General features: G+C 46.1%; 1 protein-coding gene across 11 annotated transcripts in view; it reads left to right on the top strand.

Annotated features, from left to right (window-relative positions):
- The window catches only part of MEF2D (myocyte enhancer factor 2D), a 124492-nt gene extending 109295 nt beyond the window's left edge, over nt 1-15197 (top strand). For 6 of the 11 annotated variants that reach the window (XM_026656270.1, XM_026656273.1, XM_026656271.1 and 3 more), the window contains 2 exons: nt 90-408; nt 6836-15197. In XM_026656270.1, coding sequence (XP_026512055.1) covers nt 90-408; nt 6836-6889 — 373 coding nt within the window. In that variant the 3' untranslated portion in view covers nt 6890-15197. Of the gene's footprint in view, nt 1-89; nt 418-4366 lie in introns of those variants that run through there. The other 5 variants (XM_026656275.1, XM_026656276.1, XM_029912470.1 and 2 more) reach the window with 2 other exon arrangements.
- The last annotated feature ends 1844 nt before the right edge of the window (nt 15198-17041 follow it).

The raw sequence follows: 17041 nt of genomic DNA, 5'->3' as shown, positions 1-17041 counted from the left end.
TTTCTCCCCCTCGTCTTCCCCCTTCCCTTCTTTTCTCCTGTCTCCCCTTTCCCTCTCTCCACTCCCCATCCCTCCGCTGCCACCTGCAGACAAGGGGGTCACTTATCTCACACCACCACGTTGACTGTCAACACCAACCCCAACATCAGCATCAAGTCGGAGCCCGTCTCGCCCAACCGGGAACGAAACACTGCCACGCCGCTCAGCTCCTTCCCGCACCAGAGCCGGCACGAGCCGACGGGGCGTTCTCCCGTCGACAGCCTCAGCAGCAACGCCAGCTCCTATGAAGGCAACGAGCGGGATGACCCCGCCAGAGCCGATTTCGGCTCGTCCCTCGGCCTCCTGAGACCCACGACCGAGGCCGAGGGAGAGAGCCCGTCCGTAAAGCGCGTGCGGCTGGACGCCTGGGTAACATAACCAGTCCCAACTCTCTTCGAGCTACTTTCTGCTCACGTCCGGGTGGGGGCGGGCAGATGTGTGTGTTGGGGGGGGGGGGGGGGGGGTTGTACCAGGGGGGGGGGGTGGGAGGGGGAAGAGGGGGGGCGGGGGGGGGGTTAATTGGGTTGGGGGTGGGGGCGGGGACTTATTATAAACTGCCTGAGAAATAGCTTTAGGATTTTGTAGGCATTCATTCTAGCGCAGCAGGCAATGTTTGCAATACGTAAGGCACTCCATGGCTGAGAGCAGCTTAGAATCAAGAATGGGGGGGGGGGGGGAACGGGGCACAAAAAAAAAAAAAACAATCAATCACTTATCCCAGCGAGCAAGTGTCGGGCGTGCGTGCTAGGTTGTTGTCGATAAAATTCACCCACTGGCGATCGGGAGCCGGGGAGGGCTTGAGACGTGTGCCCAGTTTATGAGGTCGGACCTAATTCTGAGAGAAGAGTGCCTTTGATGAGAAAGTACCTAGGACTTCTATTTGGATGCAGAGAATTTCTTATGCACACACAAACATATGCACATTTTAGCTCCAATTCCACATGGCTCTGTGCACTCTAAACGCCCCCTGATGTGCAGCCAAATTCAAATACAGCTGAGATTTTTTGCCACCCCGTGCTCCCAATCAGAGAGTGACCGGGACCGCCGTGCAGAACGGCCAGCGTGAGGTATATGCACTGCTTAAGTTCCACTCAAAAAAATAGCACTTCGGTGAGACTTAAGTGATGCCTCCCTTTCCTGGCCCCTCAGCACAATAGGGGTGGATGTCACTCAGCATGAACTGGTAACCTACCAATGCTGCTGGGTCAGATGCTGTATCTCTGCTCTGTATGTAGCAGAATGCTGATCAATATCCCAGTTCGGAGGCTTGGCTTCATCTCATCAGTTTCAACTCCAGTTATGTTGCTAAATTAAAAATGAATAATAATAATCATCTGTGCAAAGAGAGCTTTCCCAATGCAATCTATAGGGCCAGATTCTCAGCCGGTGTAAGTCACCCGAGCTGCGTTGTATAACTGGTGAGCAGTCTAGCAAATGTTAGTAGAGTCCGTGCCACTTAAAGGCCACGTTGCACTGCCAGAGCCATATCAAGGGACATGAGTGTATATGAGAATCGGGCCCCTGATTTTTAGGGCTTTATCTGGCAGTTCAGATGAAATTTAGTTAAAGAAAACATCCCCACTGATAAGTATCAGGGCGTAGCCGTGTTAGTCTGTATCTACAAAAACAACAAGGAGTCTGGTGGCACCTTAAAGACTAACAGATTTATTTGGGCATAAGCTTTCATGGGTAAAAACCTCACTTTTTCGGATGCATAGATAGATCGACAGAGTAGTGCCACCCATCTTTGAAAATGGCAGCTTTTCAAACACCCCACGGAGGTCTAGAATGGTGCATAGTGGAACTATTGCATATACCTGAATTAAAAAAAAAACATTTAAAAGCAGGGGAGGAGGGGAGATCTTTTTCTTTTTCTTTTTTTTAATAAAGCAGTTTTGCCAACCATAGATAGGAAAAAATGATAAAGAAATGTTTAAATCTCACATCAATTAAAATTCATACTCATTAGATGTTGGTGAAGTTTAAATTAGAGCTGATTTTAAAAAAAACCAGGAAAAATTATTCATGGACATTTCTAAAGTTTTTTTCCATTGAAATTCTAATTGTTCTTTGAAATGTGAAGAATTCTGAAAAGGCTCTTGAACAACAAGTGAGGAATATTTGCAAAAATGTCATCAACTCTTTTTCTTCCTCAAAATGCAAAATTTGTATTAGTAATTTGAAATTAGAAAGTTCTGGTCAATTCTACATTTGGTTGAAGAATTAGGGGGAAATGTACAAAAAATTCATTGGCAATTGTTTTCCTTTCCCTCCCCCTCATCCAAATCCAGAACTTTTTTGTCATCATTTTGAAACTCAGACGTTCTAGGCTGTGCTATCGTTTGGTCGCAAAATGGGTAAAAAAAAAAAAATCGCAAGTCTTTTACTGCTCTTCCCTCCCATTTATTTTTTAAATACTGAAACCTTGATTAAAATTTTCTTGGTGATTTGAAAAATTCCAACTTAACAGTTTACATTAGGGATTCAACGGAGGGAAGTCAGCCCAGTATAAACTGGTGAGGGCATCGCCCTGTGATACTTTCTTCCAGTGCAGGCCATTCAAGCTGATTTCTGCTGTCACAATGGCTCAGGCAGTTAGCTACATCACAGATGGAACAGAACATGCAGCTTCATCCCCTCCTGACAATATTACCACCAATGTACTGTACTGACCCGACCCTAATATACTGTAATTGGCTCAGCTAAAGCTTTGTACTATCCAGTGAGCAGAAACACACACGTTGTGGAAGGGAAAATAACGTTTCTCCTGCTTAACCTTTACGGATGACGACGTTGTCACTATAAGACTTTATCCGAAGCCCGATCAGGTTTATGAATTAGGACAAAAAAATACATTCTATAAGAGGCCAGATCCTTTGAACTGACCTCCCATTGCTGTCCATGGGAGCTTTGCCACCGATTTCAGTGGTAGCAAGATATATGCCTAAGGGTTGAGCTGAGAGAGAGCTTATGTGCTTAGTACATATTCGTGTAGGGTAAAATTCCCCCCAGGCAGAGGCCCGGGTACCACTTAAGTCCTGTTTGGGGGGTTTCTGGTGATGTATAGACATGAGACTGGCGAATCTGCATGGGTTGAATTCCAGCCATCCTGCCAAATCCCTGGTTGCATTGAAGTAAATGGTACAAAGCTCCCATTCGCTTCAGTGGGCCGGGAGCCATGTGATTACGCTAAGCAGTTATCTGACGGGGCCTTTGTCCCCTTTGGTTACGGCCCCTAGGGGTAGTGTGTGGAATTAGAAAATCTGTTCAAAGTCAGGAGACAGCACGTTTCTCCACCGCGGGTCTCAGGTCACTCAAACTTACGCCTTCGCCACGTAGGCGTCACATAAGGGTTGGCACAGCTGCGAGGCGTCACCGTGGTTCACATCTTTGTTTAAATGGCAGCCGCTGGGCATTCCAATCAGAAATGCCAAGCTGACTCCCCTCTCCCCCTATACTCTCTGCTCCTTTAATTTGCCATCCCATACATCTCTGATCGTTTTTATTTTGTCCCCCGATCTCCAGCAGGCAGGAACACATTTTTCACTCTTAACCCCCCTCTGCCCCCCCCCAAAAAACTCCCTCCCCCAAATTAAATAAACCAAAGGGCAACATCCTCGCTGGTGTACGTTGATGCGTAAACGCCAGATTGACACCAGCTGAGGAACTGGCAACGTGCATGGTCATCCGAGGTATGGGGAGCATGGGAGACCGGGGGGTGAGTGGCGAGAGAGGGGGTTCATTAGTCATTTCCAGCAGGCCTTCTTCTCCCTGTGACTAGTGGTTTAGTTTACACGTGTGTGCTGCACCTCCAGTTCATTGCCCACCTAGCAAACGCTGGTGAGGCTGTGGACGGGCAGCTTCCTCTCTCATCATTAGGTAAGATCTTCAAAGGCTTTGTTCTCCATACTGGGTATGCCCATTCCTGTCCCCCTCCCCCCCACTGCCCCGGGGTCAGCAAATTGAAACGAGAAGGGAAACCAGTGCAGTCTGCTCAGGAATCTTGTACCGAAGGGCTTTCGGGAACTCCCGCAGATAACGTCTGAGTCCCCTGCAGACAAGCGTTCAGTCCCTCCTTTCGCCTGCATTTGCGAATGGATGAGCATTAATATCAGGGCTCAGTTTATCCCCTTACCTGCTCTCCCATCCCACCTTTTACGTTTATCCTCGGCTTGGGATCATGGTCCCCCACCAAACTTGCGAGGGCATCTCAGTTCTGCAGCGGGGGGAGCTTTGTTTTCACTGGGTTAATTACCTATGCCAGTGGAGTTCTGCTACCATGCGTGGCTCCTCCCTGAGATAGTTGAGAAAGCAAATTCTCTTTCAGCATCTACAAGCTCAATGGCTTTGAGATCCGCCAAACAGGCCCAGAAATACTTCAAAGTGGAGGAGGAAAAAGTCATGGTAGGATTTGCGGGTGTAGTCGGCTTCTTGTAGCCCACCATTTATTCCAGAAGTTTCTAGACTTTTAGAATACTTCCAACTCAGCGCGAGATGGAAGATTGAGAAGCAGAGACCTGTTGAGATTACAGCAGCTAAAGAATAAGAATAATAAAGCACTAAAAGGCGAGATGGTTTCGAAACAGAACATTTTTGTTTGTTTTTCGACATTTTCCGCAACATTTTGGAACTTTTTCATCTTTTTGTTGTTGTTGTTGTTGTTGTTCCATTTTTGAAAATTCTCAATTAGAAAAATGGATATTTTCAGTTTTGAAATGAACGTTTTTGGTTTAGGAAGTCTTCAGTTTTGGAAAAGCCCTTCCATGCGACTATGCTGACCGACCAAAATTAGCAATAAGGGAAGAGGGGGAAAAAGCCCTCCAAAACCCAAAAATGAACAGTTACATGAAAATGCAATGCAATAAATGCAGGTTTTCTTAGGGGGAAAAAGGGAAAATGTAAACAAAATCTAATTTTGAGAGGTGAAATTTTTCTTATAAAAAAAAAAAAAAAAAGCCATTTTTTTGTTGAATTAGTTTTTCATTTAATTTTTTTTTTGGGGGCCTAGTTCTCCCAGATCTAAAGCCTCTCTAAATATACGTGTGCCGTTAAAACACAGCTCTCCTTGGCAGATTTCAGTTCGTTCCCCGAGTGGTCATGAGTTCTCACTGGCGCAAACTCGACCCCTTTGCTTACAGCCTCAGTAGAAAGGCCCTGGATTGAACGTGCCCCTCGGGGAGTTGTTCCAGAGCAATGAAGAGCAGTAGCAATGCTGCTGGCTGCATGGTTCTATGGCTCAAGGAAGGACTTCATTGTCCAGGTCCATCAGCCTTTCTCTAGTGAATAGCAGGGTTCAACTAGCACTGCTTGTCCTACATAATCAGATGCTAACTTAGCACTTTGTTTGGCAGTTCAGATGAATTCGCTAGCAGGTTCTTCCATAGATAACTTCTACCATGACTTTTTTCCCTTAAATGAAATTCCTCTATGTGCAAAGGCCCAGTCAAGGCCTGAGGAGCATTAGACCCACTAGTCTCCAAGCCATGGGGCTTAAATAGGAATTAAGTGGCGTACACATCTCGTGTCGGCCCCTCTGCGTATGGATGAATTTCATCCTGGGGGCTAGATCTCCAGCAGGTGTAAATCAGAGTTATTTCCATTGATCTACACTGAGGATCTGGCCCTTGGCGAATTCTGGGTTTATGGACTACTGCCGCCTTGCAAAATTATCGTGAAAATGGAGCAGCTTGGGAGCAAAATCCTACTCGCCATAATGATGGACAAATCAACAAATTATTCTGTTTGCTTGTCGAAAGTTGAGCAATTTGCAACTTTGACAACACTTGATTTGAGAAAAAGTTTTGATCATTATTACTTTTTGTTTTATTACAAAAAAGTTTCCAAATGTCAACAGCTTTTTTTCCACAATAAAAATGTTGACTACTTTCCCCATGGGCTCGCAATCCAGAATGGAGTTTTGCAAGGCTACGTGGGGCTGTGTTGCAAACCGGGCAGTATGTGGGAGGTCTCTGTGGCAGGTTTTATGTTGCCTCCATATGTCAATCTAAGCTGAAGTCCCCAATCTGAAATTTATCTGACCATCAAATTCAGAGCACGCCCACCTTATTGCATTAGCGATGTATGGGTACCATCCATCCAGCCGAAGGCTTTGCACGGCCATGCTTTGAAATTAAGCAGAATACAAAGCATTTCTCATCAATTTTATTTTTCCGTCGCTATCCTGCAAATAAACACTTTCTCTCCTGTTGGGAGACTTCCGGTGGAATGTCATTTGCAGTTCTCAGTGCATTCTGTAGTCAAGAGGATCCGAAATGGTTAACTCCATTGACAGGTAGAAAAGACCATCTGGTACTCAGCCATCTGACCTGCTCAAACATCAATGTAGAACAAACCTGAGGAAAAACCTTTTTGCTTATTAACTTCATACCCTAACTCCCAACTTGGCATGTCTATCTTGGAGCTGAGAGCTTGGAAAATAAAAATGCAACCTGGGTGCATATATATATTTTGAGAGAGAATGGAGACAGACCACCAATTGACTGGCTAAATCGGTTACAAAATGGCATTAAACTGTGGCACCAAGCAGCTAACATTTCAAATAAATAAAAAGCCAAGGTTCAAAGGTGATCTTCAGAAATCTGGTGGTGGGACTCTAAAACGTGCATTGGCTCAACCCGTTTGGAAATATGCTTGTGGGACAGTTGGGATTGCACCATGGGAATTGACGGAGGGGGATGTGGGGTTTGACAACCGCATTAGCTTCACCGTTTGGGTGAAATGATTTTTGGGTTTGTTTGGGTTTTTTTCGTCTGGGTTATTCTCTATTTCCCCACAGACTGTAGAATCCAGTCAACGCCTCCTGATTTTCAAAAGACAACCAGAAGAATGACAATCTAAGAAATCAACACCCTCCTTTGTGCTTCTATAAATATGTTTCTGATCTTTTAATTTTATTTCTTGTGCTCCACTGTACTGTTGACAGTTACATTGTGTATAATTTTTTTTTTAATTTGGAATTTTGCGTTGTATAGGGTTTAGTTTTAAAAATATATATATATATTTTTTCCATTTTTTAAAAAGGGGTGTTGCAAAAAAAAATTGCACGATTTAAATGACAAACAGTTCAAATGCTGCAGTTTTTAGAGATATGGAAGCAAAACGGAGCTTATTTATTCTCAAACGCTATAAAAGGTGTAAAATGCATGAAGAAAAAAAACATTTACAAAAAACAAAAACAAAACAAAAAAAAGACAAAAAACGTGTAACCTGAACAAAGTGTAGCGTTAAAAAAAAAAAATTTAAACAATGACAACAATGAAAAACAGCTAATATATTGTGTTTGGCTAGTTTGCTTTTGTTTTTAATTGTTCCTTTATTATTATTTTTTTTTGGAGAATGAAATACAATTGTGTATATTTTCATATAAGAAGTATGCACTGATATGTTTCAAAAAAATGATATATTACTTTCTAAAGATGTGGTTACTTACCAAAGTCTGTTTCTGATCTTTTCCTTCTTGAAACCTATGTGGATCCTTCAACATACATACTCTGGGGTTAAATACAAGGGGCCTATTTGAAGTTACACGAAGATCTCTTTACATTGCTGTGGGAGAGCTACAGTGGCATGGTCATAAATCTGCTTTACGCTGCCAGAGCAGCGGAAAGAGGCCTTTGTGTAACAGGTTTACTTCTCAAGTGACTCAGATGTGGGGTTTGCTTTGATGTGGCACCTTCCCTACGAACACCAAAAATGTAGGGCGTAGCCTAGGTTATGAACAGATTTTAACCATAGGTTAAATGTTCCATCAAAGACTGTTTTAACCCATCAGGAGAACAAAATTGTCCTTCAAGGACAGGGCATGAGACAAATCAAGATGTGCACTGAGGATTTCCTGGGTAAATTAAGAATCAAACACAACACTGGACTCCTGTTTAAAGTCATACTTTGTCGAGTCGATTCCAGTGCATGAAATTGGATCAGGAGTTTCGTCCGTATACATCGGAGATGGTGCTCCTGGGAGTTGTAGCATTTTGGTGCCCTGGTGGCTGTTCATTTCAACCCCTGGGTGTGCTTATGTTTGGCCACGACAGAGGCCATTTGACTGCGTTGGGACAGATTGTGGTCATGTGTATGGTTTTTGCAGCCCTAAGGCTTATGGAAATTTTAGGCCACTTCAAAAATAACGTGATATTTCCTGTCATCCCTTCAGGAAAGAGGTTGGGTTTGATTTGCCTTTTTCTGAATAAGGAACTGGGGTGGGAGGCAGGGGGAGCAAAATTTCAGAGATCGGTGTCATTTCAAAATTTGGGTTTGCAGCAAAATATTGTCAAAGGTGCAATGAGTCTATGGGACATGGCATCGCCCGCATGAGAAGGGCAGAGAGAAGATCTCTCTGAAGCCTGAGCAGAGTGCAGACTAGAGATTGGAGATCAATTTTACGGAGCCTGATTCTCCAGCAGAGTAAAGGGATCTCAAAGTCGGAGTCACAGCTGCACCTACTTGAAGGCCCCTTTATGCTGCCAGAGTGGTGGAAAGGGGCCTGGGTGAAGGAGAATTCAGGCTTGTAAGCAACTGAATAGAATGAATTGGACAGCCAAACTCCTAACAGAGTTATCCAGTGGCAATCAGGTACCATTGCATATGGGAATGGGTATAAATTGGGTTGAATGAAGTACTGAATGGGGATAAGCCAACAGGAAAAACTTGGCTCCTACCACCCCTTCACTTTGCCGGAGGGGTCGGAGGTTGGCTCTCAATGCAAATTTCATATTTGGGTCCTATCTCTATAGTGGGCGAAAGCCAAACACGAGGGGCCTGGTTCTCCGCTGGCCCGCTTCTCATGTAATCACTGGCACTGCTGCAAAGTGAGTGTAAAACACTGCTGTTTCATCTGGTAGAGTATCACACTCATATTGCACTGACGTCAACGAGCGAACAAGGGGCCGGGCAGCTGCGAATCGGGGAGCGCAAAATCCAGAGCAGTGTTGGGGTCTGAGCCCACCTCTGGACTTAGGCAGCGAAGCACATGGGGCCAAATCCTCCACTGGTGTAAACTGGAGTCAGTGGAGCCATGCTGAGGCTGTCAGCATTGGGGGGGAGGGGGCTGTGCTAAATGATTTCTCTCCAAACTCAGCATTACTACGACCACTCGTTCCTTTGAGCTTAGCCCAAATTTCCTCCATAGGACATATTTTGTCAGCAACAAATCATACGGTTTTCTGAAATTTTGCACACCAAGGCTAATCCCCCACCCCACCCTCAGTTATACAACCATAAAGCAATATTACTACCCAGAAGCTCACGTGGGGATATAATTGAGGGCACAATTTGGTGTAAACTAGAGCCGGTTGAAAAACAACAACAACCCAAGAGCGACTGTGTTTCGCAGGAGGAAGCAAAGAAAATTGCCTTAACTTCCGCACTGCTGAAAAATCTCATCCATCTGAATCAACAAACTGATTTTTTTTATTTAAAAAAAGTTCCTTTTTTGGGGCCAGAAAATTCCGTTGAAATTTTGAAAACTAAACGTTGACTGGCTTAACCAAAACCAAAACCCAACCTCACAAATTTCAACAGCAATTTGAAACATTTTGACCAGCTCTAGGATAAACATTGTAAAACTTTGAATAACCACGTGGACGGGTAATCTAGAGAGAAATATTTACTTCTTTTAGTGGCTCTCTTCAGAGATATTGCAGGAAAAGAATATATATATATAAATATATATATGGCTACACGGGAGTTCTTAAACTCCTTTTTTTTTTGGTAAATGCCAATTCCCTACATTGCTTAACTATCCCTACTAGCGACAAGGTTTCTAGCGAACGTTTACACGGTTTTGTAACCTGATGGAGTCAAAGAATTGTTTTCAGTTTGCTAAAAGGTTTCAGGTGTGTTTCTTCCCATGCCTATTGTTCCATGCCATTCCCCATTTCATCGTGATGTCGTCCTCTCTTCCCGGTTCATTCCCCCAAACGTTGGGTAGGATTTTGAGAGATCCCGGCCTTTGAAAGCATCTGAAATATATTCTTCGTTGGCCTACAATTCTGTTTGCCCAATAAAATCATGGGGGTGGGGAGCAATGGAGGGAGCTGCCCGATTCCTTCGTGGTCTGTCCGGTTGTCAGCCTTTGCTTCACGTTTGGGTTGGTGTACGACTGTTCGACCACATGGCTTGGTGGCAGTGGGGGTGAGGAGAGGCTGGCAGAGGGATGGCAGAAAGGCAGATCCTGTGCTGGTCAAGACAGGGCTGTGGGAGCCAGGTGCACCTGGCACTTGAGTGGTGGCCTGGTGGCTGCCTCCTGCCCTACACCAAGGACTGCCTCAGTTGTGAAGGGGGAACGGCTCACTGGCAAAATGGCTGCCCTGCACTCGAGTTTAGGTTCCCCAGTCGGGTTTAAGGAGGCCTCATGCCTCACAGGAATAAACTTAAATACTCCCCCCCCCCCCCCCCCCCCCCCCCCCCCCGGCTTCCTCTATACAAGGCTGACACAAGATGAGCCAGTGTAGTGACCCGGGACCTTTAGCACCAAAAGCCTAGGCCTCTATCACTTGAGCAAAAGGAGTATCTCCCTTAGCTGGTAGCAGTAGCAAGCTCTTATCCTCTGTGCGGACCAGCCACTAGAAGGGGACATGGCCGCCTCATCCCGTGTGTTGCAGCAGCTTTGCTGAAAAGGCCAGAGGGCCCGTTCGCGGGGGGGACAGGGTGTAGATCGGCGCTAGCTGCGGCGGGGCCGCTGGTCTCCAACCTGTGCCGGGCTAGAACCCTTGATAGCAGGAGCCAGCGTGCTCTGCTCTGTTGGGGGAAGCTAAGGCTGAATGGGACTTCCTCATGGCAGGAGAGTAAATCAACAGGGCTTACTCCCATGAGGAAAGTGAGCTGGGTTGGGCGCAGAGCCATTCAGAGGGTGCTGAGGTGGAGGGGGGGACTCATCTCTACTGTTATAAAAGGCCAGACTGAAGCTTCGAATCAAGATGGCTTCTCCCTGTGCTAGGACACAGCCCTTGGGGGGCAAAGAGCGAAGGCAGTTTGGGAATGCCCCCCTGCAGCCGTAATAAGATCCTGACTAGCTGTGCGAGGAGAGAGAAGAGTGCTGGATCCTGCATTCCCCCCACCCCCCAAAGCTGCCCTTGGGGGGCGTTGGGAAAGCAGGATGGGGTCAGATCTGGCCAGCTTGCCTTGGTAAGTGGGAGCTGGGCAAGGAATAACCCTGTCCTGGCACCACAGATATCAGAGCGCCTAGAAAATAACATTGCCCTCCTCTCTCTTACATCTTAGCGTGATCCTCAGCTGGGGTAAATCAGTGGCGCTTCATTGGTGAAGCCAATTTGCACCCGTTGAGAGCGAGGCCCAGTATTTTCTTCCTTTCTCACCTGTTTCCATCCTTTCCCCCCCCCCACTTCACTCTCCCTCCTTCCCTCTGTTAAAACCCCCCACCCATGAATTGAGTGTTACGTTCTCGCTACCTCTGTCATCCCCCCTTCCGTCTGAAAACCAGAAGCCATGAACAGTTTGTAGAAGAGGGCCTTTCCTCTGGTTTTTCTTCCTTCTGGAGCGCCAGTCTCCCGGTCTTTCTTCCCTTCTCTCTGATCTTTAACTTGTAGTATTTTACCTGGCTCCTGTAATTGTAAATAGCAAGTTTCAATATGTTAGCAATGGTAACAGTACAGGAAACTGGTTTTTTTTGTTGTATTGATATGAAATGAGATTATATTTTTGTCAGAGTATATTGTAATAATACTGACTTTGGACATGGCCGCAATTGTACAGTTTATTCTTGTTTTACCTTCTCTTGACCTGTCCTTCTTCCTTTCCTTTATCCACAGACCTGCTCCCCCTTCCCCGCCCCTCCCCTGTTTGTTCTATATTGCAGAATTTAAACCCATCCAGGCGACATGCCAGGGTGGATAGAGGGCCGGGAGTTGGCGATGGATTGAGCAAAGAGAGAGCTTGCCACAGAGCCCAGAATGATGATACTTCGTAGAGAAGTCCTGAAAGTCCCAGGGACTGATTCACCCACCCCTTTGCACGTTACACCAGTGCGAAGTCAGGGTGTAAAGCATTAGCTTTGCACGGGTGTCGGTGACAAGGCCAGTTGTGTGTTATAGCTCTCCGGGCTGGGTTGTCTGAGGCATGAACCCGAGACCTTGGGATCTGAAAGAAGGAGTGTCTTACTCCTGGTTGAGCTAGTCTGTGCGCAGTAAAACTCTTAAACTGCTTTAGCCGCTACAGGGGACAGCATCACGCTGCATCAGCACAGGTTAAAGACAGTGAGGAATCAGGACTGTATTTCCCAGTGGCTTTAGCCGGTAGCAAGAGGTCCTCAGATAGAGTAAATGTATTCAGAGCTCTGTTGAAGACAACAGGGCAACGCTGATTTATGCCAGCTGAGCGTCTGGCCTGCTTCTTAATTCTGTGGTTTCTGATGTAATTGTCCCCCTGCTAGTCTGGAAATGGCCCACCTACCAGAGTGACCATCTCAGACACTGAGTTAAGGCTAGATTGGTGGCATTCCAATCCAGGTGTGCCCATTGCTTAGTTTCAGTGTGGCGTTCTGTTCTCTGCTAGAGGTGTCTGGGCCACAGAGAAGTGAATGGCCCTGCCACCACCTTGGCTAAGGGGGTCTTTTAGCTCAAACAGAAGAGGCTCCTGCATTTAAAGCCAGAGATGCCAGGTGTGATCCCCACTGCAAGCAATGAACCACTAGGAAGCAGTATTGGCAAAGGGAGTAAAGGTCACGTCCCCGGTCGTCTTGGGTGAATTTCCCCTCCTGCTCAGAGAGGCCAGCGTGAGCCACTAGAATCCCCTGGAAGCCTTCAACGTCGGTCGGAAGTGATGCCCACGCCTCGCGCTGGCCCCTCTGCGGGTGGGTGAGTTGTACCCCCTCCTCTGTATTCCCCATAAGGGACAGAGAAGCCCTCGCGTGGCGGCAGAAACAGGAATGCTCAGACCTCATTGCCTTGAGCCCGGTGTGGATCTGCACTTTCCCGAAGTATTAGGTGGGTCCGGTTCTGCCCTGTCTCTGTTTAATAAATCTCGCTTTGCTAGCAGAAAGGAAATTGTGTGTGACTGTCCTGGGGAGAGACAATCTTCCCTGCAAAGCTGGGCCGGTTCTTCTGTATCCCCTCTACACGCTATAGGAAGTAGGCCAGATTCCCAGCTGGGGCAGAAATCGGTATAGCTCCGTTGGAGTCAATGGGCCAGATCTTCGGCTGCTGTAACTCAGATAGCTTCTGTGAAAGCAATGGATCTACGCTGATTTACGCTAGCTGCTCCACTGGGCCTCATTTACCCTGAGGCCCCTTTACGCCGTTCTGGCTGGGTAAAAGTGCAGACTTGTCTTTATTGTCCCATTCGAATATTGCTCTCCGATCCTTTCACATCAGTCTCTCCAGCAGAGAAAACAAATCTGAGAGCAAGCCCACAATGACTGAGTGGGATCAAAGGTAGGGAAAGTGATCTGCCAGCCCCTTGTCTACAGGCCTGTTCTCATTTATACTAACACCTGCTCTACTCACAGATTTTGTCCCAGTATAACGATATCAGTTCGGGGGGGGGGGGAGATGAATAGTTTACCGATATAGTTATTCCAGTATAACCCCTAGTGTGTATGCCGTTAAACCGGTATAAAGGTGCCTTGTACTGGGTCGTGTATTCCCCTTCCCATATGGGAATAGCTATACCAATATAAACCCCTTAATGCCAGTATAATTGCATCCACACTTGGGAGGGATTTCTCTCTTTAACTATATTGGTATAAAGTGGAACAGCTTTTGTGTGCCTTAAACCTCTTTCACACAACTGTGGCAGCAGAAAGGAGGTCGTAGTGGGTATAAATTTGTGCCCACTTTAGGGTCCCTTTACCCAGCCAGAATTATGTAAAATTGTAAATGAGAATCTAGACCAGATTCTCCTTAGGAAGGACAAACCAGAAAGCACACTTTCTGGCCATGCTTGGGGCAGTTGCTCTTTGTTTCAGCTCAGCCCAAGACCTCTTCCTCTCCCCCCTCTCCCCCCCAGCCGCCTGTTTCAGAATAGCTTGCGGTTACTGGCATGATGTTAAAAATTCTCAGGATTGTGGCCGCTCTGTGGTTGGTGACCACGCACGCCTATCTCGGATCTCCTCTGGGTGACGTTAACATCAGGTCCTCTTTCCCTCTAGCTCCCCACCCTCCTCGCTCCCTGTAAATCAGATCGATCGGGATAGATGTAGTGTTCTCTGGGCTATGTGCAAAAACCTTTGTAAAATAGAATAAACCCTTTAAATTATGCACTAAAGAAACAAAGCAAAACCCCAACATATATATATTGTGGTGAGTCGAATTGCCTACAAGTTCAGCCCGCCTATATTGTCACAGGACGCTTTCATTTTCCCGCCCGTGATGGTGCAGCAAATGTACAAAAAATTGTGCACTTCCCTTTATTAGTTTTATTTATTGTTTAGAAAGGCAATTTTAAAAAGCTATACTCTGTATCTATAAGTATACATATATATATATATATATTTTTAACCTCTTCCTTCCCACGCCCCACATCCCGCCCCCCCAATGCTCCCTCCCCTTTTTTGTGTGTGAATTAAGGGATTCTGTTCTCTTGGGTGGCAGCAGATCAGTTTAAAACAAAAAAAAAAATCCATGCTCTTCGTGTAGGAGAGATATGGGGGAAAGGGTAATTTTTCTGGGGTGTTGCCCCTCTTTGATTCATCTGGATCGTTGGGATACTATCGATCTATTGAAAGCAAGAAAGCAGTAGAGAAGTGGATACATGCGAGTAACTTGTAAATTTCCATCCAGGATCTTTGGCTAGGTCCATCTTTCTCTAGGCATTTGCATCCCTGGGGTCTGGCCTTCTATATTAATCTCCCAGCCCCTGGGAGCTCTTTCTTGGTACATCCTTGCTTTCTTATCCCCAGTCCTGTCCCTTCCCACCCCCACCCATCCCACCCCACCCCCCTTGACAATCAGTGGCTCCTTCCCAGGGATGGCAGCACGTCAGTGAGATGTCCGTTTTGTTTTTTCAATATTCCTTTCTTTGTGCTGTATGGTGATGCGTTATTGTATATTACACGATAAGAAAAAGAGATAAAAAAAAATTACCATGAAAAATTCTGATGAGTTTTGTTTGGAAACTCTTTCACTATATTTGTTGTAAAGAGGTTTACTATTAAAAAGAAAAAAAATACACGTTTCTGATAACTTTCCTCGCCTCTGGTTATTTCCCCCCCCCACCCCTTCTCTCTGAGTGTGACTGTGTGAATGCTAGAGCTGAGGGGGGAATTTTCTCATTTGGAAATTCGAAATTCACTGGGAGGAGGCAGAGGAGCATTTCAGTGACATGTTTGCCAATTCGTTACCTTTTTTTCCGGTCAGCTATAGAGCGGATCACTTTTATTTTTTCTTAAATCTTGATGGAATTTCAAAATTGGGGGGGGGGGGAAACCAACAAAATCTGAGGGGGAAAATAGTCAAATTGCGGGGTGTGATTTTCTTCCCCTTTTCAACCAGCTTCACCATGGGATCACCATCTTCTAGCTCAGTAAAACAGCTGGAAGGGAGTAATATAAAATAACATAAAAATAATATATGGAGATATACCTATCTCCTAGAACTGGAAGGGACCTTGAAAGGTCTTTGAGTCCAGCCCCCTGCCTTCACTAGCAGGACCAAGTACTGTCCCTGACAGATTTTTGCCCCAGATCCCTAAATGGCCCCCTCAAGGATTGAACTTAACCCTGGGTTTGGCAGGCCAACGCTCAAACCACTGAGCTATCCCTCGCCCGCCTGGAAGGATGGTCCAGGGCAGGGGTGGCCAACCTGTGGCTCCGGAGCCTCATGCGGCTCTTCAGAAGTTAATATGCGGCTCCTTGTCTAGGCACCAACTCTGGGACTGGAGCTACAGGCGCCAACTTTCCAATGTGCCAGGGGGTGCTCACTGCTCAACCCCTGGCTCTGCCCCCACTTCACCCCTTCCCGCCCCCTCCCCTGAGCCTGCCGTGCCCTCGCTCCTCCCTCCCCCCCCCCGAGCCTCCTGCACGCGATGAAACAGCTGATCGGGAGGTGCGGGGAGTGAGGGGGAGGCGCTGATCGGTGGGGCTGCCGGTGGGTGGGAGGCACTGGGAGGGAACTGATGGGGGCTGCTGATGTATAACTGTGGCTCTTTGGAAATGTACATTGGTAAATTCTGGCTCCTTCTCAGGCTCAGGTTGGCTACCCCGGTCCAGCAGTTAAGGTGCTAAAATACCTCAAACGTATTTAGGATCTGGGCTTTTTAATCGTCAGTTCCCCATCTGTAAATTGGGGATACCAGCACTTCACTGTTGTGTTCTGAGGATAAACGCATTAAAGGTGGTGAGGTGCTCAACTACTACAATAATGGGCCATATAAGGCCCTGGCATATGTAGCGGGCACTAATCCAGGACATATGGACTAATGGGTGGGTTTTGGATCAGATTCTAGAGTTGATTGGAAAGGGTTGTTTGTTTGTTTTGTTTTTAATTTTGCACTAAATTCTAAAGATTTTTTGGTCGTGTGGTTTTTGAAAGGGGCCGCATTTTAGTGTTTTCAAAGACTTTGTACACAGAATTACTTGTATTTTTCATTAAAAGCAACTTTTTGATTTCAGAATGGGAAAAGGTTCACACTTTGGGGGGACAGATCCCATTCTGCGACGAAGCTAAGTTCTTAGTATTGGTGATACCACCATAAAAGGGGAAGTGAAAACCATCAACGCAACCAACCAATCAACGAACCACAAGGCCTGATTCTCATTTATGTGAAGGCTCTTTTCGCCCACTGTAGCAGTGCAAAGGGGCCTTAAAGTGAGTGTAATTTACACTCACCGATGGTTCCTTTATATGGCCACAGCAGGGTAAAGGGGCCTCTATGTAAATGAGAATCACGCCCAGAAACCAAAGAACAAACACGATTTTGCATCAGAAGTTTCCGCTGAAAAGTTTTGAAAACTTTGTATTTTAAAAAAAAAAACATTTTAAGGTGGGTTTTTTTTTGATGAACTAATTTGTTCCAAAGGACACTGACA

The sequence above is a fragment of the Terrapene carolina genome, unplaced genomic scaffold (assembly GCF_002925995.2).
Source record: "Terrapene carolina triunguis isolate 2854851 unplaced genomic scaffold, T_m_triunguis-2.0 Scaffold227, whole genome shotgun sequence".
NCBI classification, from domain to species: Eukaryota; Metazoa; Chordata; order Testudines; family Emydidae; genus Terrapene; species Terrapene triunguis.
The sequence above is the reverse complement of the archived record's forward strand: the minus strand, read 5'-3'. Positions and strand labels throughout refer to the sequence as shown.